This window comes from Rattus norvegicus, chromosome 6 (assembly GCF_036323735.1).
Source record: "Rattus norvegicus strain BN/NHsdMcwi chromosome 6, GRCr8, whole genome shotgun sequence".
Classification (NCBI taxonomy): Eukaryota; Metazoa; Chordata; class Mammalia; order Rodentia; family Muridae; genus Rattus; species Rattus norvegicus.
In genome coordinates this window covers 128657583-128678978 of record NC_086024.1, presented here as the reverse complement: position 1 = coordinate 128678978, position 21396 = coordinate 128657583, and the positions used below count along the sequence as shown (strand labels likewise).

Below are 21396 nucleotides of genomic sequence, written 5' to 3'. Positions count from 1 at the left end.
CAGGGAGAAGCTGTGTCCAGTGGACCAAGGAGAGTGTGGGAGAAATACAGTCTCCTCCTTCCCACCGGAGCAAGCTCCTTGAACACTTTATCCTTTTAAAATGCTCCTTGCTGATGATATTTGCTTGTAGAATTTAAGAATTCTACTTTCTAATGTTAAAATGTTATTAGTTATTCTCATCGAGATAAAAAAGGCTTACAAAGGGGCTGGAGAGTGTCGCTGAGTTAGTAGGGTGTGGCCCTGTGACCTGAGGACACGTCTTAGATTCCCAGCATGCACATACAATGCTAGATGTGGTGACATGGGCTTGCAATCTCATTGGGGAGGCAGACACGGGTGGATCCCTGGGGCTCCATAGGCAGCCAGCATCGTCCAATCCGTGAACCCCAGGGCCCAGTGTGAGACCCTGCCTCATCATCAGGTGGATGATAGCTTCTGAAGAATGACTCCTCTGGGTCTGCCCTCTGCCTTCCACATGAACGCAGCATCCCCCACCCACAGACACTCACCAACAAAAATACAAAGTCACCTCTGTCCCATCAGGGAGCAACAGTCTCTTAAACAAAATAAACCTTAGCATCAGGTAGGTGTGTGTGTGTGTGTGTGTATGCACATGTATGTGACTGTGTATGGACACACATGTGCGTACATGTGTGTGACTATGTGTGTGTATGTGAGTATGTGTTGGAGAGTCTGTGTGAATGTATGTGTACATATGTGTGTGCTCGATCACACACGTGTGTATGTGTGTGCACATGTATGTGACTGCATGTGGACACACATGTGTGTACATGTATGTGGCTATGTGTGTGTATATGTGAAAATGTGTTTGAATGTCTGAGTGTGTACACGTGTATGTATGTGTGTGCACATGTATATGACTGTGTGAACACACATGTGTGTACGTATGTGGCTGTGACTGTGTGTGTGTGTTTTTGTGTCTGTGTTAACGTGAATACAAGTCCTCTGAGAGTCCAGAGAAGGATGCCAGATCTCCTGGAGCTGGAGTCACAGGCAGATGTGAGTGCTGGGAACAGAACTCCGATCCTTTGATAAAGCAGTTCGTGCTTTCTTTCTACCTCTGAACCATAGCTCCAGTGCCCACTACCTAGTCTTTCAACACTCACCAACCTTCGTTCCAGCACCTTCTCCACTCTCGCAGATTATACTTATGAAAAGTGTCTGGAAAGTGATGGGGTGCTTGGTGGCATGGTGGCAACAGCCCAGAGTGACTCGCAGGCAAGCCACCTGGCATGATGCTTCTCTCTGTGAAGTATGGGTGGCCACACTTTCCTCGAGGTCTCACAGCTAGGGTTGCTGACTCCTACAAAGCCTCCATTCACATGTCAGCATCTCCAACACTCCCCAAACCCCATCACCACCAATGTCACAACACCCGCAGACAGAATGGGGCTGTGAAACACAAGTCGCTTGCTTGTTTGTGGGACCAGCAGCCAGGTCACACTCTTGGAAAAAAATGTCCCATTTGTCCTATTTGCCTTCCTGTCAGTTCCAGGAATCAACCTGACAAGTATCGACCAGGCTGCTGTGGTGTTCAAACACTATGATCCTGTGAGCAGGAGGCCGTACGAGACTGTGGAGCTGGGCCCACCTGGGTGGCTTCTCTGTGAGTATGCCCTGTACCCAAAATGAAGGTGGGCCATTATCTGTCTGTCTGTCTGTCTGTCTGTTTAATATATATCCTACCTACCACCAGCTTTAGAGGTAGAAACAGGGGCAGCAAGTCCTGCTTCTGAATCTTGAAGCTAGAGCTTCAGGTTTTCAGGAATCGTCTCTGGAAAATTCAGCCATAAGGAATCTTGACCTATGAACTGCCAGCATAAAACCAGCTAGAAGCTAAGTAGCAACTTTATCAGAAACTCAGTTATGGCAACAAGCCTCTGCACAGAAGCCCAGGTCTGGCACTGAGCCTCGCCAATTCTAATTTCCCTGTGCACACAACTGGTCTAAGGGTGTCTGTGACTTGAGGGTCTCAGGAGCATTTGTTTAAACAGAAAGACGAGGAAGACTGTGACTCTTGGCATTTCAATAGCTTCCAGATGTTTGAGTGGCAGGCAGGAAGCAGCAGTAATATAATCATTGATTACCCAGAATGCTATGCTCACCTATGCCCTCCCCACACATTTGTAAATACCTCGGTGTGCAGCAATGATGCAATGTGCCCGATGTCCCCGGCACTTAAACAAACACTTAGAAACAAGAAGGTTATAACTCAGGAACAGGATTCTGCATTTTCTCTGAGAATCTGCCTGGGAGCAGAGTTAAGCGCACTTAAATTTCCAGTGCACCCATTCTCGGTAGAAACGGGACAAAATCTTCTGGACTGTATTTCTCATGAGCTGGTGCTCTGCAAGATGGACTTCATAAATCCCGAGAAGGGGTAGTAGCATTGCCATTTGGACTTTGCAGAAGGAGGCCCTGAATTGCAGAGACAGTTCACACAGCAAGTAACTGCAGTGTCCTAGTTCAAGCCAGGATCCCCTAGCTACAGTTCAGTCTTCCTTGGAAAACACATCCTTCTGCGAATCACCTTGGGGTCAGGAAGGGTGCTAAGATCAATGACCACAAATAGCGCCCTCACATTTTCTGTCCTTACTTTACCAGGGCGGACCAATTATTCAACATCTTCCTCTTTTTTTTTTTTTAATGTAAGGAAAGTCTCAAGCACACAAAACTCTCCTTAAGCCCCTTACGTGGAGCCGGTGCTGGAGGGAGGATGTGACTTTAGTTGATACCAGCCTTACTTTAGCCAGCAGGTGGCGCCTGTAATCTGGTTGGGCACCAGGGAGCAGAGTTCCATCTGCCTCTCCCCTCCCTTCACTCCAGCAGGTCACACAGAGCCAAAGGCCAACACATGGGCAAAATGCACAGAAGGTGTTGATCACGTTGTGGATGCTTTCAGGACAAACTAGAAAAACCAGCGTGTAGCCGCTGTATAATTAAAAGGTAGAGAGGTTGGTTTGAAGGGATCAGGAGGGTATCAGGGTCCAGAAGACTCTGGGATGCAGGGGGCCAGGGCAGTAAGTCCTCTGCAGTGTTGTAGGGATGGGGAACACCTGTAAGAGAAAAGAAGGAAGTGGAGGGAAGTGGGGTGAACCCTGCTTTGTGGACACTGAAGGCTCTGCCCCCCACCGTTGCACTCATGACTCTGCTCCCGCCTTTCAAAGCACCTTGAACCCTGCCAAGGTAACCAATGGCTATTCTGGCGCATCCCATAACTTAAATTAAAATATAAGACACTTGACATTTGCATGAAGGGGGCTGTCTCTGCACACAGGAGCAGGGGTTTAAACAGATGCTCTTTGCCTTGTACTTCTGGAAACTGGAAGTTCAAGACTACAATCAAAGTGATGGCTGTGCAGACGGTGCAGACGAACCTATACCAGGCCCTTCCCTGACCCCTGGTTGCTATAACCTTCAGAATTGTCTGGTTTGCACTAGGGTCTCATCTCTGCCTGTGTCTTCCCCACAATCCTCCCTGGCTACTTCTCAGAAACCAAAGTCCCTTCTTTCAGGGGCACTAGTCATACAGGCCCCACTTTAATGGTCCCATTTTACATAATTATATCTGTAATGTTTCCATTTATAAGCAAAGCACCATTATGAGGGTCGAGGTGCTGGAAGCTAGGCATATGATTTTGTGGTAGGTAAAACACAATTAGTAACAGATGTTTTCAAAGCCCCTGCATCCTTACACACAGGCGTTTTTACCATTACACACAGTAGGTGGTTTTTAGGCAGTAGAGGTGTGGAGACAGAGCCCATCCCCCTTTCAGTTCTCCTTCCAGGAACCTTCTGTCCTGGTACTTCCTCCTCCTTCAGAGGCTGCCTTCATCTCTGTGGGCTTGATTGATCCAGGCTAATGCTCGCTTCAGGGTGCAGGGCTCTCCCCTTGGGGCCTGAAAGAGGCACTGAACACCACCGTCCCTCTTGCAACTGACTGCACTATTCCATAGTCACCCTCAGGGCCCAACATCCTCTGTGCTTGTATAAAGCTTTGTCCCCTAGTATGCCTCTTAGCCTGCAGTCACGTAGGCATCTGCTGAGACAAACACTGGCTATTCCCTCAACCACGCCCTCCCTAAGCCGATGGTTCTCAACCTATGGGTCGCAACCACGGGTTTGGCAGGAGATCACATATCAGATATCCTGAATACCAAACATTTACAATGCAACTCACAGCAGTAGCAAGATTACAGTTATGAAGCAGCAACGAAATAATTTTGTGGTTGAGGGTCACCACCACATGAACTGTATTAAGGTCACAGCATCAGGAAGGTTGAGAACCACTGCCCTAAACGCAGAGAATCTTGGGGTTGTGTTAATTTCTTTAACGCACAAGATAGTCGGGGTCACACCTTTAGGCCCAACGGAGCCTCAGATATCATATACGATTGCAAAAACTACTGGGTCCAGGAGAATGTGGAAAAAGCATAAGAATAAGATAGAAGGAAAGAAGGGGAGAAGAAAGAAGCATGGGGCAAGAGAAGAGAATGAATATGGGAAAGAGGGAGAGGAGAACAAGGGAGAGTGGGGGAAAGGAGAAAAGGGAGGGGTGGGGGAAATACAGGGAGGAGGGAGAGAAGGAGGAGAGAGGGAAGGAGGAGGGAGAGAAGGAGGAGAGAAGGGAGGAACAGGGAGTAGAGGAGGAGGGAGTAGAGGAGGAGGGAAGGAAGAAAGAGGGAAGGGGGAGGGAGTGGAGGACGAGGAAGGTAAGGAGGAGAGAAGGTAAATGGAGAAAGGGTGAACTGCAGGACCTATTTTTCCAACTGGAATTCCAGTTGCACTCGCGTGCATGCGCACATACAGACTCTCTCTCTCTCTCTCTCTCTCTCTCTCTCTCTCTCTCTCTCTCTCTCTCTCTCACGCTTTTCCTTGTTTGCCGGAAGGGATTAGGTGTGGATGGTGGCTTTAATGTAAGATTAGGGGGTGATGGTGTCCTCTTCCAAGAAGACCAATGTGTTCCTCATCTTCTTTTCAGACAATGGGGCCAGTGTGGCTGTGGCTGCTGATAGCTGAGCTCCTGCTTCCTGTCCATTATCAGCCATCTTCTGCCCATGGAGATAAGAGTCTAGGGGCACCTCAACCAGCCAGCCACCAGTCCCTGGAGCCAGCACCCGCCTATCACAAAGTCACACCCACCATTACTAATTTTGCTTTGCGCCTATACAAGCAACTAGCAGAGGAAATACCAGGGAACATCCTCTTCTCCCCCGTGAGCCTCTCCAGCACCGTGGCTCTGCTCTCTCTCGGGGCACATGCTGACACCCAGGCTCAAATTCTGCAAAGCTTGGGCTTCAACCTCACAGAGACCCCAGCAGCTGACATCCATCGGGGCTTCCAGAGCCTCCTGCACACGCTTGACTTGCCCAGCCCCAAACTGGAACTGAAACTGGGGCACTCTCTGTTCCTTGACAGGCAGCTAAAGCCTCAGCAACGCTTTCTGGACAGTGCCAAGGAGCTGTATGGAGCCCTGGCTTTTTCCGCCAATTTCACAGAAGCAGCTGCCACAGGGCAGCAGATCAATGACCTAGTGAGGAAGCAGACCTATGGGCAGGTGGTGGGCTGTCTCCCAGAGTTCGATCGTGACACCCTTATGGTTCTCTTGAACTATATCTTCTTCAAAGGTGAGACTTCTCGGACAGGAATATGACTCTCTCTGCAAGTAAAGGGCCTGCCACCTGTGGATAAGACAGTTCCCCTACCCTTGTTTCCCCTGTGGAAGTAGCAAGAGAGAAAAGATGACTCAGAGGGATGGTGTAAGGTATGGACCACAGAACTCTCAATGGAGATCCTGGCCTGGGTTGGCTTCCCAGAAAGGGGGTTTCTTGTTCAGTGTGGAGGCACATCCCTCCACTTCTAGCATTTTGGAGGTCGAGCCAGGAATATTTACAAGTTGATATCAGCCTGGATTACATACAGAGATCCTGACTCAAATAAATGAGTGAAAGAGAGAGGGGGGCGGGGCAGGCTGCCGAGATGGCTTCTCTTGCCTCCGCTTCCTGAGGGCTGACATTGCAGGTGTGGGCCACCATGCCAGCTTGAAGCTCTTTGCAGACACTGAGGCATCTGGTCAGAGAGGGTTTTTGGTCACATTCCCACCAAACCCCAACTGTGCCTTCCGAATCAGGCTGCTGATCCCAGCTCATACCCTTATGGCTCTGGAAATTAGGGTGCTTCAATCATTTCGTGCCTACTACCTTACTAAGAAATGCACGATTCTTATTCACTCCTGGTGACGTAAGAGACAGTGCTTTGGGGGAATCAGTGGTTAGGACCACTGGTTGCTCTTCCAGAGGACCTGGATGCAATTTATGATAACTGTGTACAACTCCATTTCCAAGGGATATGGTGCCCTCTTCAGGCCTCCTTCGGTACTGCATGTACATGGTGCATAGACTTACAGGTACGCACTCATACAAATAAAATAATAATAAATGTTTTTTAATAGAAATAACACCTTGTGCAAGGAAAGCAGGACCACCCTGCGTGTGCTTTGTAGATAAATTCTCTCAGTTCAGCACAACCACAGGTTACTTACCCCTGGGACTTGCTCTCATGCCTCCTGGCTTTGGGCCCTGCTACTTACACATTCCAGAGGACGTCACCCACCCTGCATGACGTTGTGGATGTTCCCGAGTCTCTGCCCTGCCCATGTGCTCATGGTTCTTTGTATTTTGTACCCTCAGCCAAGTGGAAGCATCCCTTTGATCGCTACCAGACCCGGAAGCAGGAGAGCTTCTTCGTGGACCAGAGGCTGCAGCTCCGCATTCCCATGATGCGGCAGAAGGAAATGCATAGGTTCCTGTACGACCAGGAGGCATCGTGCACTGTGCTGCAAATCGAGTACAGCGGCACCGCCTTGCTGCTGCTGGTCCTCCCTGACCCTGGGAAGATGCAGCAGGTAGAGGCTGCCCTCCAGCCAGAGACACTGAGAAGGTGGGGCCAGCGGTTCCTGCCCAGGTAGGTGCCCCAAGGTACTGCCTGTCCTTGCTCAAAACTGGGGCCATTCTGTTCATCGCAACCCCCAAGAGCCCCTCATGGGTTTGGGCACTATCTCACCCTCAACTTCACTGATGTCTTCCTTGTGTCTTTGGGCCACATATTTCCTCAACTGTTAAAATAAAGATATGCTACCTACTACATGGGGGTGTGAGGGACCAACGGAGCCAGTATCTAAAGAACTTAGACTGGTACTAAAATGTAAGGGTGTTCTAAGCTGTCTTTTTATCCCTTCTAGGGGTCCTTTCCTCTTACTTCCTTCTTTTTCATAACAATTTAAGTCTGCCAAAAAAATAAGGCAAGAACAATTTTTAAAGATGACCAAGACTCCTGGAACCTGGAGTCAGGAGCTGATACAGAGGCCATAGAGGGATGCTGCTTACTGGCTCACTCCCCATGGCTTGCTCATCCTCTTTTCTTATAGAACCCAGGACCACCCCACCAGGGATGGAACCACCCACAGTGGGCTGGGCCATGATAAATGTACTATGAACTGAATGTTCTAAAAGTGGACTGTTCCCAAAAGCAAGGGTTATTAACAGAGCGCCGGCAATTAGCAAATAAATAAGGGGGAAACATAGTAATCTCAAGGGAAAAGGGGTAGATGTTACTCTGAGTTAAAAGACATTTCCACATTCATCACAGAGAGCATGACAATCTGATGGTGAGGACAGACAGTCAGGCTTTAGGTTCAGATGCCACAGCCCTCTCTCTAGGTCACTGGTTCTCAACCTTCCTAATGCTGTGACCCTTTAATACAGTTCCTCGTGTTGTGGTGATTCCCCCCACCACCACCAAAGAATTACTTTTATTGCCACTTCATGACTGTAATTTTGCTACTGTTGTGAATTGTGTAAATATTTTCAGAGATAGAGGTTCCTTTAAGGGATTGCGACCCAAAGGTTAAGAATCTCTGCTCTAGATGCTTGCAACACCACCAGGGGGCGGGCATCTCTCTGCCGTTCTCTAGAAAAGCTCAGGCAGGTGGAGCAGGCAATGGCGGCTTGCACTGGGACCGGGTCAATGAATTCCCGCAAAATAGAGTTGGGAAACTGAGCCTGAAGCACCTGCAGATGACTCAAACGTGGAGGTGGGATACACAAATGGTATTTACTCAACCTGGTATCGGGTACTCCTAATCAGCGTTGCCTTGCGAAACTCTGGCTAATGTCTGGCACCTAGAAAGCTCTCCACGAACACGGGGGAGGTAATGAAGGCGATCTTGTCTGCCAGGAAACTTTTCAGATCCAGCCATGAGTCTCTGTGAGGTCTATGTGGAGGGAGGTTTGGGTGGGCGTAGGTAGTAGGATCTTCTACCAGAGCAAATCACGTCACAGGAAGACTGAACATCCCCCAGGCTGGGGTACCCTGCTCTCTCTCGCTGCTCAGGCGGCTAGCAGCCGCGGCACAGGCAACGCCCAACAGAGCAGCGCGTCTTCTCTGATTCTCTGTGTAGTCTGTTGGATTTGCACCTGCCACGGTTTTCAGTTTCTGCAACCTACAACCTGGAAGAGATCCTGCCCCTCGTTGGCCTCAGCAGCCTCTTTGACGTGGAAGCCGACCTATCAGGAATTATGGGGCAGCTCAACAAAACTGTCTCCAGGGTAAGGAAGGGGATGTGAACTTGGGTGGGGGAGGGTGTCTTCCAACATGACGCACACTGGAAAACCAAGGACCCCAGTCCTTTCCCGAGACCGACTTTTCGACACCACAGTCTTTACAGATTTTATTCCTGGACAGCCCCATTTCCATCTCCCCTTCCCTAGATCTACACTAGTCATGTAGGACTATATGCATGAATGTAGGGTTCTGTAGAACACTTGAGGTCATTCACAGAGCGAGAATTATGCCAGGTGAGGGGTAGCCATCTTCTATCCCAAATAATCCACCTTGGGGCATCAGGAGCTCTGTCTTTGTGATAGCTTAGAAAGCTATAGAGACTGAACAGACAGTGTAGTGGTCAGCATTGCTGGGTAACAAGCCTCCCCTACACCACAGGACATTATCACAACAGAGGCTTATTGTGAGAATTCCTTCCCAGAGGAGACGGAAATAATGTCTACCTATTCCCCTTTAGGTCCTAGAGCAAACCAAAGTAAGATTTTATGTGGGGACCCGCTGAGTTCTTTAGGCATGGGTGAAGGGTTACTGGCAGGAGACTAGGTGACCCCAAATCGGCTTACATGGAAAAATCTTCACTCAGCCTCAATAGAGCCCTTCTTCGGTCAACCTTCCTCAGCCGTATACTCTTCCTGAGCCCATGTATAAATAGAGCAGGATTGTGTACAGGTAGCTGAGAGGAGCTGATGGAATCTCAGATGAGGGGCTGGATGGCTCTCGTCGCCCCTCCAACTGTGAGGGATGTCAACAGTCAGCACGCCCTATTCTGACAGACACTTATAGGCACAAATGGATGGTCTAGTAAAGATGGCAGCTGCTTTACTCAGAGGACTGCATTCTACAAGGCCCATCTCTAGCTGACAGTGCCTCCTTGAAGCAGCTTCCTAACACTGGCTACAGATCTGATCCTCACAAATTCTTCCAGGATTGGAAGTTAAAGGAAAAGAATCCCTCTCTCAGAGGAGAAGAGGAAGACAGGAGAACTATACAGTGGCTCTTAACCCTTCCATCCCCCGCAGGCCTACATAATGGCTGCTCACAGCCACTGCCTAAAAGCAGGTCTCCTGTTCAGGCAGTGGGAAAGGGCTATGTTCTCTCTCTTGATGGGAGACAACACAAGCCACGTGGAGTAGGCAAGCATCTGTAGCCCTCTAACAGAAATGACAGTCTTTCTCAGGAGGGAAAGCGGTCCGGGCTCTTTCTAGAGCTTAGCTCAGCTCTCCTGTTTAGGTTGGAGATGTCCACTGTCATCGGAGTCTTTGTTAGGACCTTACAAGGAATGGGCTCTGTCTTGTATTTGGGAGGGACCAGCAGAGAGCTAAATACCCAACCAAGGCAGCAGGGATGTGGACTTGTGTCTGAGCATTTGTGTGTAAGGAATGGCTGTGTGTGCATGGGAGTGGTATATGTATGAGTGTGTGCATGCAAGCCTGTGTGGTGTGGGGTGGTGGACAAGAAGAAAATGACAAACTTCAGAGAACTTTCCACAGTGACCTGGCCTGCCTCAGCTGTCTTTCTTAGACCTGTTTGGAGACGAAAGAACTCATCAAGACCATTTTCCCAACTTCTTTTAAAGTCACAGAGTCCTTTCCTGCTGAGAAGTTGTGAAATGAGACATTTAATATTCTGTGCTTAGGGCAACTTGGGGCTCAATTCTACCCAGCACGTTAGGGCCTGCTTTTGGCCACAAGCCGTTTTTAAGATGAGAAGGCAGAGGGAGTTTACAAAGGGTAGGTGAAGCTCAAAGACGCCTGTGCCCTGTGTACTTAAATGCTCCGGGAGGTGGCTACTGGGTTTGAGTCTGCCCTTAGCTCCTCAATGGGGCTGAGGCCATCTCGTGTCAGGATAGACAGCTTAGGAAGGTGACATATATAAGTTGGGATTATTTCTTAAGGGGCCTGGACCCGAGGGATCTGAACAGACTCTGAGACATTGTCCAAGGCTTGGGGAAGGTGTCCTCTACCCTCGGAACCAAGAGTGAATGCTTACACTGTCGTCTTCTTTTCTAGGTATCGCACAAGGCCGTCGTGGACATGAACGAGAAGGGAACTGAGGCCGCAGCTGCCTCTGGCCTGCTCTCCCAGCCCCCATCCCTGAACATGACGTCAGCCCCACACGCCCACTTTAACAGGCCCTTCCTGCTTCTGCTCTGGGAGGTGACCACCCAGAGCCTGCTCTTCCTAGGGAAAGTAGTCAACCCAGCTGCTGGGTAATTGTGGTGGTGGGGGCCACAGGAAGGCCAGCCCAACCTGCACGGCAGGACCCCTGTGCTGCGGTTCTAATAAATCTGAATTTGGCTGTGCAAAGTCCCATGAGCCACCATCACAGGAGGGAGATGTCCAGGGCAACTTCTAGTCATTTGTTCCACAATCTTCTCAACCCTGTCACTTCCATTGCAGACATCTGCTGAATCGCCTTAGGATAAGGGACACAGTAGGACAAGGGACACAGGAAAAGGCACCAAAGACACACAGGAATGAGCAAGCCAAGGGACATCCTCTTAAAGGGCCACCTTGAGGGGAGGCTGGATCCGGGGCCAGCAGGGGTTACAAACCTTGTGCCATGAAGCAAAAGGGTGTGAGGAGGGACGGATTTCATCATGGATCTAACAGCATGAGAGGCTGAATTCGAGGGGCAGAGAAAGAGCCCCAGAGGCAAGGGGTGCCCAAGGCTGAACAAGGCCAAGAGGATGGGGGTGGGATGAATGTGGGGTGTATTCATACATACATACATACATACATGCATGCACATGTGCACCTTTAAATACATACGTGTATGCATACATACATGCATAAATACATACTTATGCATATGTGCACCTTTCCATCTAGGCTTTGTGAGTAAGGGAAACACGTGGCACTTGTCTTTTAGCCTAGCTAATTCTCTCAGTACAACCACTAATTCCAGTTCCATGTGTTTTTTTTTTCTGTGAATGTCATGATTCCCGTTTTCTCTATAGCTGCATAGAACTCCACTGAGATATGCACCGTAACTTTCATCCATCTATCCATCGATGGGCAGACGCAAAGCGGCTGGCTTTGCTTCCCAGATATTGATTGTAGAATAGCGATAAACCAGGAGGCTTGGCACTGACATCTTAGTCCGTAGGTCTGCGCCCTCAGACAAACGTCCTAAACCCAAGTTCTTAATCCAGCTCTGGACAGCCAGAGTGGCTTGGGTTACTGAGTGTTATATGGTATCTGAGCCACTTGGGCTGGAAGGTGGCTTGACTTCATATTACCTGCAGTAAGATTAGTGGGCAATATTGCTGGTTCACTTCATATTTGAAGGGAAAGGTGTTTCTTGTAGTAATCGAAATTCGGTCAGATAAGGCAACTTCCCAACCACCTCCTAGTGCACGTCTTTCCTGTAGAGAGAGGCATTGGAAGATGTCAATCCCACACCTACTTGCCCAACAGCACAGGATCATACTGCCCCCTGCAGGTTGTAGGGAGTCATTGACACATACCAGAATAACTAGCGGTGCTCTGCCCCCTAGGTTAGCTGAACAGAGGAGTCCTTGTAAGAGGATAGAGTTGCCAAACTCGATACAGATTGTCTTGGTAAATCTGAAATTTAGGCAAGCCAAATAACTTCTTCATGTGATTATTCCCTGCGACATACTCGGGCCATATTTATACCCAAAACATTTATTCTTCTTGGGCGCTATTCAAATTAGTAAGTTGCCTTAAGTTTGTACGAATGCATAGGGAAGCCCACGTGGTCAAAACTCTTTAGTGTGTCAGAATGAAAGTTACATGAGGGCTGAAGTGCAGGCTGGCCCACTCATCGGGACAGAAAAGGAAGTGATATCAAAGCAAGTAAATTGCTCCTGTGTAGAAGTTGGGGCATTCCTAGACGCCACTGCCCACCCTGAGAAATAAATACCCAGAATGCCAGGAAACACTTTGCAGCCTCGGCAGAGAACATTGCGAACACTCTTGGGTTTCCTCGTCAGTAAATTGTATTTTCCTTCCCAGATTCCAAAGTTGGTTGAGACTGTTTTCAACATGAAAGGGCAGACAGCGCCAGTGAACAGTGCAGGGTAGGGAGAGGCTCCGAAGCCACCACGCAGGCTGGAGAGACTTCAGGGAGCTAGCTCTGTGGGGAGTCGAAGGTGGCTTGATCAAGTTTGATCCTGTCAGTCTTTCAGGAAAATAATGATGTTGGGTGTCTCAGGACTTGCCCTGATGTTTGTACAGAACAATTATAACTCAGAAGATCGAGGCAAACACCCAAGATGGGCAGTAGGTCTTCAGCAGGCTTCGTCCCAGGCTTGCCCACGTCCCTGCTCCTGCCTAGCCAAAACTAACTTCCACCGCAGTTGGATTTCTTCCATGGTGAGGTAGTTAGCACACCCACATGTGTCTGAACTCTGACATGTGCCTCAGGGTCTTCCCAGGGACAAACTCCCCCAGACCCTGATGAGGATGAAATTTGGACTCTGCCCTAAAACAGGAGTCAGCAGTGAAGGAGGAGAGGGGGAGGGGCTCTCATGACAGAGGAGGGTTCACGGCCCTAAGAAAGCAAGGCATGAAGAGACACAGATATCATCTTGGTGGTGACAAGGGAGAAAACAGAAAAGAAGACATGAGCTCTCATAGAAGACTGTTGTGACAACAGTCGCATGTGCCACTCCATGCATAATTCTGTTTTATTTCTTGGCATTATAATGATTCTTCCTAGATTTTTTCTTTTGTTGCCATAAGTTCACATGCAGTTAGAGAAATTAGTGTTGAATTTCATATAGAAGTATTTTTAAGCATGTCAAATACACTGACCATCTTCACCCCTGACCCTTTCTCTGTGGTCTTCCTCCACCTACTCCCTCACTAGTCTCTTTTCTCTCTCTAATCTCCTTCTGCTTTTGTTACTTATTTGATTCTAGATAGATAGGTGATAGATAGATAGATGATAGATAGATAGATAGATAGATAGATAGATAGATAGATAGATAGATGAGAGATGTAGATAGATAGATAGATAGATAGATAGATAGATAGATAGATAGATAGATAGATAGATGGATGGATGGATGGATGGATGGATGGATGGATGGATAGATAGATAGATAGATAGATAGATAGATAGATAGATAGATGGATGAGAGATGTAGATAGATAGATAGATAGATAGATAGATAGATAGATAGATAGATAGATAGATAGATAGATGGATGAGAGATGTAAATAGATAGATAGATAGATAGATAGATAGATAGATAGATAGATAGATAGATGGATGATGGATGGATAGATAGATAGATAGATAGATAGATAGATAGATAGATAGATAGATAGATGAGAGATGTAGATAGATAGATGATAGAGAGATAGATAGATAGATAGATAGATAGATAGATAGATGAGAGATGTAGATAGATAGATAGATAGATAGATAGATAGATAGATAGATAGATAGATAGATGAGAGATGTAGATATATAGATAGATAGGTAGATAGATAGATAGATAGATAGATAGATAGATAGATAGATAGGTGATAGATAAGAAATCTGGGTCCATAAGTAAGAGAAAGCATATTTGTCTGTCTGAGTCTGGTTTTTTCCCACTTAAAATATTAATCTCCAGTTGCACCAATTTTCCAGTAAATTACATAACTTCACTGTTCTTTAGAGCTACATAAAACTCCATTCTGCACGTACAGCACAATGTCCAGTTATCTGTTGTCAGGCACCTGGGCTGATCCTATTGCTTGGCTGCTGTAAACAGTGCAGTAAATGAGCAGAGACACAAGCATCCTGTGGTGTGTTGGCACAGAGCTTCTCTAGAGCATCTTCCATTTCAGCGTTTTGAGGACCCTCCATAGTGATGATGTCTGTGGTGTCGGGACCAATCTACATTCCCTGCAGTAGTGTCTCAGGGTCCCCTTTCCCTACATACCCATCAGCATTTGTTGTTGCTTGTTTTCTTAATGACTCCCATTCTGACTGGGTATCATAGGCTCTGATTCTCTTTGTGGTCCCCAATGCTGTAACCACCCCACAGCACACACCACAGGCGACCTCATACGGAGTTGTGGCCTGAGGTGCGTGGTTGGCTAGTAAAGCCACTGTCATTTTGGTAGAGTTTAACCAAACCATTTGCAGCATTTCTGGTCACCGTCTCTATGCACTTGCCAAAATTTGACCCTATGAAAACTGCTTCCAGATGGCAGTGTCTCAGGGTCACAGGGGCTCCTCTACAAAGGTGTGCCTCCTGTGTGCCTCTCTACAGCTGGGGGAGAAACAGGAGTTGTACAAAAATAGCCTTTGTACTTCAAAGCCACTGTTCAGACTTCTTTCGTTGGTTTGTTGTATTGTTATGCTCCATTATTAACTTGTGGGTTTCAGAGCACTTGGGTTGACTCCACCTTTGTCTAAAAAGAATGTCTCTGCTGAGCCCACACAATACAATTCGCATCCTCTGAACTCAGAGAACACTGTGTGCTTCCGTAGTGCTTACTGTAGCGATGTGTACTTGTGTGTGTGTGTGTGTGTGTGTGTGTGTGTGTGTGTGTGTGTGTGCGTGTGTGCGCGCGCGCGCGCACGGTGCGATTGGTAGCTTTTCTTTTCTGAGTCTCTAAGCTCCTTCTGGGAAGGAAAGACATCCTCATCACTAATTTCTGCTGCTCCAGCAGCTAAGGTATGACAAGCACTTGGAGTGACTACAATGGGAAGAAGTGTGATGAGTTACAAAGCCTTTGCAGCTGGGGGTAACTGGGGGTCATGCATGTCTCCACTTTGTACAGGGAAGTTTCTAGCAGGCCATGCATGCGAGTTTGTCCTGGTCATGATACATAACTACAGGTGTTGCAGAGGCAATCAGGAACAGGCACAGACAAGCACATACCAATGGAAGGAGAAGAAAGCAAGGAGTCAGGAAAGCTGCAGGAGCAGGCCCAGAAGAGGCTGTGTTAAGGATTCCTGAGGAGGGGGTGATCTTAAAGAGAGACTGTGCAGTCCAAACCTGGACACATCCCAGGCTGATGGATCCAGGAAAGTTGGGTAGAGCAAAGAGGAAGAATGTAATTGCCCATGGTTGACTAGCTCACAAGTTTCAACAAGCAGCAGATTTTTTAACTGCTGGGACCAAGCATGTGGGATGAGAAAATTCTCTGAAAAGCAATTAAGCTTGTAACACCTCTGGAAGAACTCCGAGGCTCCATCTAACTGCCCCCAGCACTGGCCAGGAAGGCCTGCCAAGAGTCTCTGGCTGCCCAGGACTGGTGCTGGAGTGTGCGCTCTAGCAGTGTGTGCACAGGGTCTCCTGCCAGCATCCTGAGGAAAGCCATGCTTCACAGTCAATGATTTCATGAAGAAAACTCAAATCTGACAGATCAGGAAGATGTTTCCTCGACCCTGCTGGTGAATATTTATACCCAGCCAGCAAAGCCAAAAGGCCCTAGCGTGGTGACTTTAAGGGGTGGGGCTTTGGGAAGTAACTTGATCCGGAGGATGGGGCTCACTCAGCGGATAAACCTGGTGCCCATACAATAAGAGACACAGGAATTTGCTCAGTGTGTCTGCCCTCGCTGTGTCGAGGTTCAGCGTGGGACCCATCTAGTACCAAATCTGCAGGCGCCTTTGTCACCAATTAGCTGTCTAGGGTCATTTGGCCCTGCCGCTGAGAGATTGACATCACAGATAGGCAGCTTTTACTTCCCCTCAGCCTCTCCTGGCAACAGTGGCCAGGCAGAGGCAGCAGACAGTGGCGCCCTCTAGTGTTACAGTCTGCACTGTCCTTGGGAATCAGTGCCCTCAGCTGGAGGCAGAAGGCATGTCTCTGTGCTCAATCAGCCTTGAGTGTGAGAAGTTCCCTGTGATACATCGGCAGCGCTCTAGATTTCTTCTGGTGACTGGGACCCGCTGAGTCTCTTTACAACTCTTCACAGTCTTTGTCCCCCTCTTCAGTGTCGGCTGGCGCACACTTGCCATCTCTCTCTAGTTCAGCAATAAAGGAGCATCACCCGAAATACTCATTTTAGCCCAAGCAGCCTGCGTGCATAGCAGGATGAGTTGTTTGGAGCAGTCAGAGCCTTGGCTCTTACAAGAAGTCACAGTCGCTAAGTTGTGTTCTGATCCAATCAAAACCCTACCTCCGAGTGCCAATCCTAGTCATTAGGGAATTGATGTTTGGACGAATGATGATCTTAGCACCTATTACCAGTCCCAGTGAGGATGACACAAGCTCTCTGACCGAGGCAGAAATGGTTTTGAGGAGAGAGAGGAGAGGAGAGAGAGAGAGAGAGAGAGAGAGAGAGAGAGAGAGAGAGAGAGAGAGCCTGTGAGTGAGAAAGAGCGAGAAAAGCAGAGACAGAGAAACAGAGCAAATGAGCAAGCAGAGGTGGGGTAGTCAAGAATGAGAGAGAGAGAGAGAGAGAGAGAGAGAGAGAGAGAGAGAGAGAGAGAGAGAGATGGAGAGAGTAATAAAAACTGTTTTCAACCAGTTGGAGCTGCTTGGAACTATCTTCACACGCCAGAGAAGTCAGCTTCCTTCTGTATTTGCAGAGCTGCCTCAAGGACTGTGTAGAGTGTCCAGGAATGTCCGTACATTGCAAGGGTTGTCTAGCTAGCTGTTAGACTGCCAGTCCTTTGCTCAAGGCAGCCAGGGCGACAAGGAACAACTCAGCAGCTGCCAATTAGGGAACCAGGTTGCCTCATCCCAAACATGTCTGCTTGTGTCCAGGAAAATGGACATCAAAAGCATTGCTGACTCTGTGCAACCAGAGAACTTGTCATTAACACTAAGAGTTGTTTTCACAGATTTTAACAGTGCCCAGTGCCCTGGGGAGAAGAGGTCCACTCGCCCACTCACTGCTCAGCCCCAAAACTCTGAGCAATGAAATCATGGCGTCTGAGCTCAGCCAAGGCACCAGTGATCCATTAAGGCAGCCCGTGTCTGTCCTGTCAGGATTTGAAAACCAGTGCCTGTGATTGGGTGTTTCCTAAAGCACAGAGATCACTTGTAATTCTGAGGCTCGAATCAGCAGATTTGGTGACCTGTGAAGGCCTGCCCCGCGCAGTGGGCACCTTTGTTGTGTCATCTCATCAGGCAAGAAGCAAAGAAGCCACCTTGGTCCTCTTTTGCACAGGTCACAATTCCAGCCTTGCTGCTGGTCACTTCTCAATACCATCTCTCTGGGAGCGATATTGGTGCGATACTGAGACCACAGCAGAGGCTGATTAAGACATCCCTCTTAGCCTACTCTCTGTACAAAGACAAAGACTCTCTATAGACAGACAGACAGACAGACAGACAGACAACGCCTGGCAGAAGATCACTTAGCTTATGATCCACAATGAATGCCTACGCCTCATGCGACCTTGAGCTAAGCAGAGCATCAGTTTATTCTACAGTGACTCATTAAAAGCGCAGCCTGTGTCACACACTTGTTTATTATGAGGCAAAAGGCAAAATGTGCCAGATTTTCAAAGAAATCTGCCCTGCTCTCATCCCTGGGAAATGGAACCTGCTTCTAGGGGGGGATTTAATGGTGGAAGTCAGAACTTTATCAGCCCTGAGCACTCTGAGTGGGTGGGAGAAGAGGTCTGAGATGGTGGAAGATCTTCCTTGAATGCTACGGTCCAGCCTCGACACATGATCGAGGTTCTCAACCGTAAGCAGAGATATCTGGAAGGTGCGTTAAAACACACACACTTTTCGGGTACAAGCTGACAGGCAATTTTTCAAGGCTTAAAGTCTCTCAGTCTCTCTCTCTCTCTCTCTCTCTCTCTCTCTCTCTCTCTCTTTCTCTTCCCCCCCCCCGTGCATTCTTCCTCTTGCCTTTCTCTTGCCCCAGTCTTTTATTGATACTCTGAAAGCAGGTAGAAAAAAAAGACATCGTATAATCATTGCCAAATCAAATTCAAAAGAATGACCATATCTCACAAAGTGTTAACAATTAGAATTGTTCCCCAAAGTTTCAAGTTTCCCCTATTCCCAGGCCTATGACCAAAATAATAATAATTGCAAACGTATCATTATTTAAACTTTAACTTTTGACTTATTATACTGCAGAGCTCAGAGCCCCCAGGTCAGCTACTTGCATTTTCCTGTGAAGCTCTAGTGATAAATGACATAGGCAAAACTGCCAGGTGGTGGCCAGAGTCAAGTTAACCCTTACCTCAGCAGTTCTGCTTCTGCACAGTGCACACAATGACTTTCCTAAGAGTCCCAGTGATTTGACTAGTTTTACTAACATATAATTTTATGCATTCTATACTTTCTTATCCATACATAGCCAAAGGAGGCCAGGAAGCACTCTCAACTCTTGTGCAAAACTCATTTCATAACTTCAATAGCCTTTTCCTTTCCAAATTAAAGTTTCCCGTGTTTGCATTCCCTTACTCCATTTTTCCCTTATCCCATGATTGTGTCTCTCGTACTAATGCTTCTTCAAAATTCCAGTAAATTCCTTCACTTCCTGGTAACGGACCCTGCATGGCTCTAGCAGTAAGTGGCTGTTTCATTTTCTAACATTTCTAAACACGATTTCTTCAGACTTTCTTTGCGAGTCAAACATTAATCTGGAGCTACCATTGTGCAATTATTACATTGTTTCCAAGATGAGAAAACACAGCCCACACCTGGGCTATTAGGACTGTGCTATGCTGTGCCCCTATACCTCAATTTTTGATTGTTTAAGAATCACTTTATCAAGAAACATCTAGTTTTACAGAATTTACTGGAGCAAAAGGAGAAGGAAATAGGAAAGTTGGGCATAATAGAATAATTATGCACATCAAGGCCAAGTGAAAAACAGTCACGCACAAATGAAATCTATACAGCCGTATGGCTAAGGTAAGGAAAAATGGTAGCAACTTTTTTTTTTTACAAATGAGCTACCTGTGGGCTTCTGAGATGTCTCTATCCAGGCCTGCTGTGGGTAATTCCTTATTTCTGATGGCGGGTCCCCTAGAAGGAAGTGTCTCCTGCTTCTCAGGGTCCCAGGCACCATCCATGTCATGGTATGCTGTCCTCAGCTCTTGAAGCCCCGTTATATTTCCACACCATCCACAGATGATACAGCTCCAGGAACAGTCCACAGCAATCCCAGCTTCTAAACATGTGGTGGCCCCTTGCTCATATCCCCTTTGTGATGGCTCTTACAGGACACCAGGTTATAGATGCTGACCATGTTGGTGGACAAGATCTCTGGCCATTCCACATTCTTTCTGAGTAATTACGTACTTCGTGTTTGACACGTCCATACATCTTAACCGTGTATTTTGGTCATACTCAGTCTCTACTCCCATTGCCCATCCCCTTCCCACTTCCTATGTAACCTTTCTTCCCAAAACTTCCCTTCCTGCTTTCGTACTTTTTCTTGTATGCCCCACCGGGTTTAGCTGTACCTGCTCTCATCAAGGAGCACGTTAGGGTGTGGAGCTGGAATGTGAGCAACTAAACAGTGTCTACCTCCCTGAAGAAGAGTGAGTCCCCTCCCCCAACAGCCATTAATTGCAAAAATCCCTTCAGCTAGGGGTGGGGCTTCATAAACCCTACCCATGTGTGTTGGGGTATTGACAGCTCAGTCTGATACAGATCAGTATTTCCAGAGAACTCAGGTTTGATTTCCAGCACATGGTGACTCACAATCATGTGGAACTCCAGTTCCAGGGAAGCTGACGTCCTCACAGGGCCTCCTATGACATCAGGGGTGTGTGCGCGCACACACACACACACACACACACAGATACATACACACACTACACATGTCAGGAAAAAAAACTATACACATAATTTTGTTTTTAAACTTTAGGAAGAAACACACCACCACCACCACCACCACCACTACCACCACCACCACCATCCACACTTGCTGACTGAGTTTTGGTCAAAGGCGAGAGAGAAACACAGCTTTGGTCTTTGTGCTTTGATGGGGGCTGACTAATGTTAAACTCTATTTCCTGCCTGGGCAGAGCCAGAAGCCCAGGGGCAAGGCCAGCATTCCCAAATGAAAGTACAGCTAGTCAAATAAATAACAACCTCGAATTGCTGGCCAGGTTACTTGTTTGAATCCACCAGGAAGCAACCGGGAAAACCAGAGTTTGAAAAAAAAAATCTCAAAATTAATTCTGAAGTAAAAAGCAGAAACTATGTGTGAGTGTGTGTTTTCAGAGGTGGGGTGGGGGGATGAGGTAGGGGTAGGAGGGTGAGGTAGGGGTGCTACAGAGAGGTCAGATTTTCAGCCTCAGTCGCACAGGATCTATCACATAATCAGATCCGATCAGAGAGCAGACCTCCTCGGGTGAGAGGGCAGGAATCCAGGTGGCCCGCAAGAGCTTTGGCTCACAAAAGGATGGGACTTGAGAGAGATCCTCCACCTGAGGATCAGAGTTCAGTGGAGGGTGAGCGGGTTGGATCTGTGGCCTCTGCCAGGTATTCCCTTTGGCCTGTGGAGATCCAGATAGCTGGCCTTTGCAATCTACTGCTTCCCAATCCCACAGCACTCCGCTTGGGGATGCTTGCTCCCGTTGGTGCAGATGCAGAGACCCACAGAGGACACAAGCAACTCTAAGGGAAGCACCGAACCTGGCCTTCCTGCTGAAGGCGACTCTGGCCTTAGTGCTGTCAGCTTCACAGGCTCCAGAGTCGTCTAGCGGAGAAGCCTCGGAGTGTGTGTGTGTCTGTGAGGGAGGTTCTAGACTAAGTAGGTTCTAGACTAAGTGAGTAGCGAGACTTAAACATGGGAGCTATTGCCATGCTTCAAATTGAGTGTTTTGGGTTGTTTGGGGTTTTTTAGATTTTAT

General features: G+C 47.8%; 1 protein-coding gene and 1 long non-coding RNA gene across 4 annotated transcripts; one reads left to right on the top strand and one right to left on the bottom strand.

The window, feature by feature from the left end:
• The first annotated feature begins 1502 nt into the window (after window positions 1–1502).
• Serpina11 (serpin family A member 11) lies at window positions 1503–10949 on the top strand. 3 transcript variants are annotated; one of them, XM_006240481.4, is made up of 6 exons: window positions 1503–1627; window positions 5003–5648; window positions 6711–6984; window positions 7994–8113; window positions 8480–8627; window positions 10653–10949. In XM_006240481.4, the coding sequence occupies exons 2-6, from the start codon at window positions 5006–5008 to the stop codon at window positions 10854–10856; spliced, it is 1389 nt and encodes a 462-aa protein (XP_006240543.1). In that variant the 5' UTR covers window positions 1503–1627; window positions 5003–5005; the 3' UTR covers window positions 10857–10949. The 3 variants fall into 3 exon arrangements, with proteins under 3 accessions (XP_006240543.1, NP_001159824.1, NP_001008776.1); NM_001166352.1 differs by lacking the exon at window positions 7994–8113 and having other exon boundaries at window positions 1525–1627; window positions 10653–10944; NM_001008776.2 differs by lacking the exon at window positions 1503–1627 and having other exon boundaries at window positions 5006–5648.
• Window positions 10950–11544: 595 nt separating this feature from the next.
• LOC134479253 (uncharacterized) lies at window positions 11545–20182 on the bottom strand. Its single transcript, XR_010052337.1, has 2 exons — window positions 19490–20182; window positions 11545–12010 (listed from the first exon to the last, which is right to left on the bottom strand). It is a non-coding gene; the product is annotated as an uncharacterized LOC134479253 (long non-coding RNA).
• Between the last annotated feature and the right edge of the window lie 1214 nt (window positions 20183–21396).

Bases quoted from the DNA above. Each gene is read 5' to 3' on its own strand.
- Serpina11 (XM_006240481.4), top strand. From the start codon at position 5,006: ATGGGGCCAGTGTGGCTGTGGCTGCTGATAGCTGAGCTCCTGCTTCCT. The intron at 6,985-7,993 runs GTAGGTGCCCCA...GCCGTTCTCTAG, and splicing joins GGCCAGCGGTTCCTGCCCAG to AAAAGCTCAGGCAGGTGGAG. The intron at 8,628-10,652 runs GTAAGGAAGGGG...CTTCTTTTCTAG, and splicing joins TCAACAAAACTGTCTCCAGG to GTATCGCACAAGGCCGTCGT.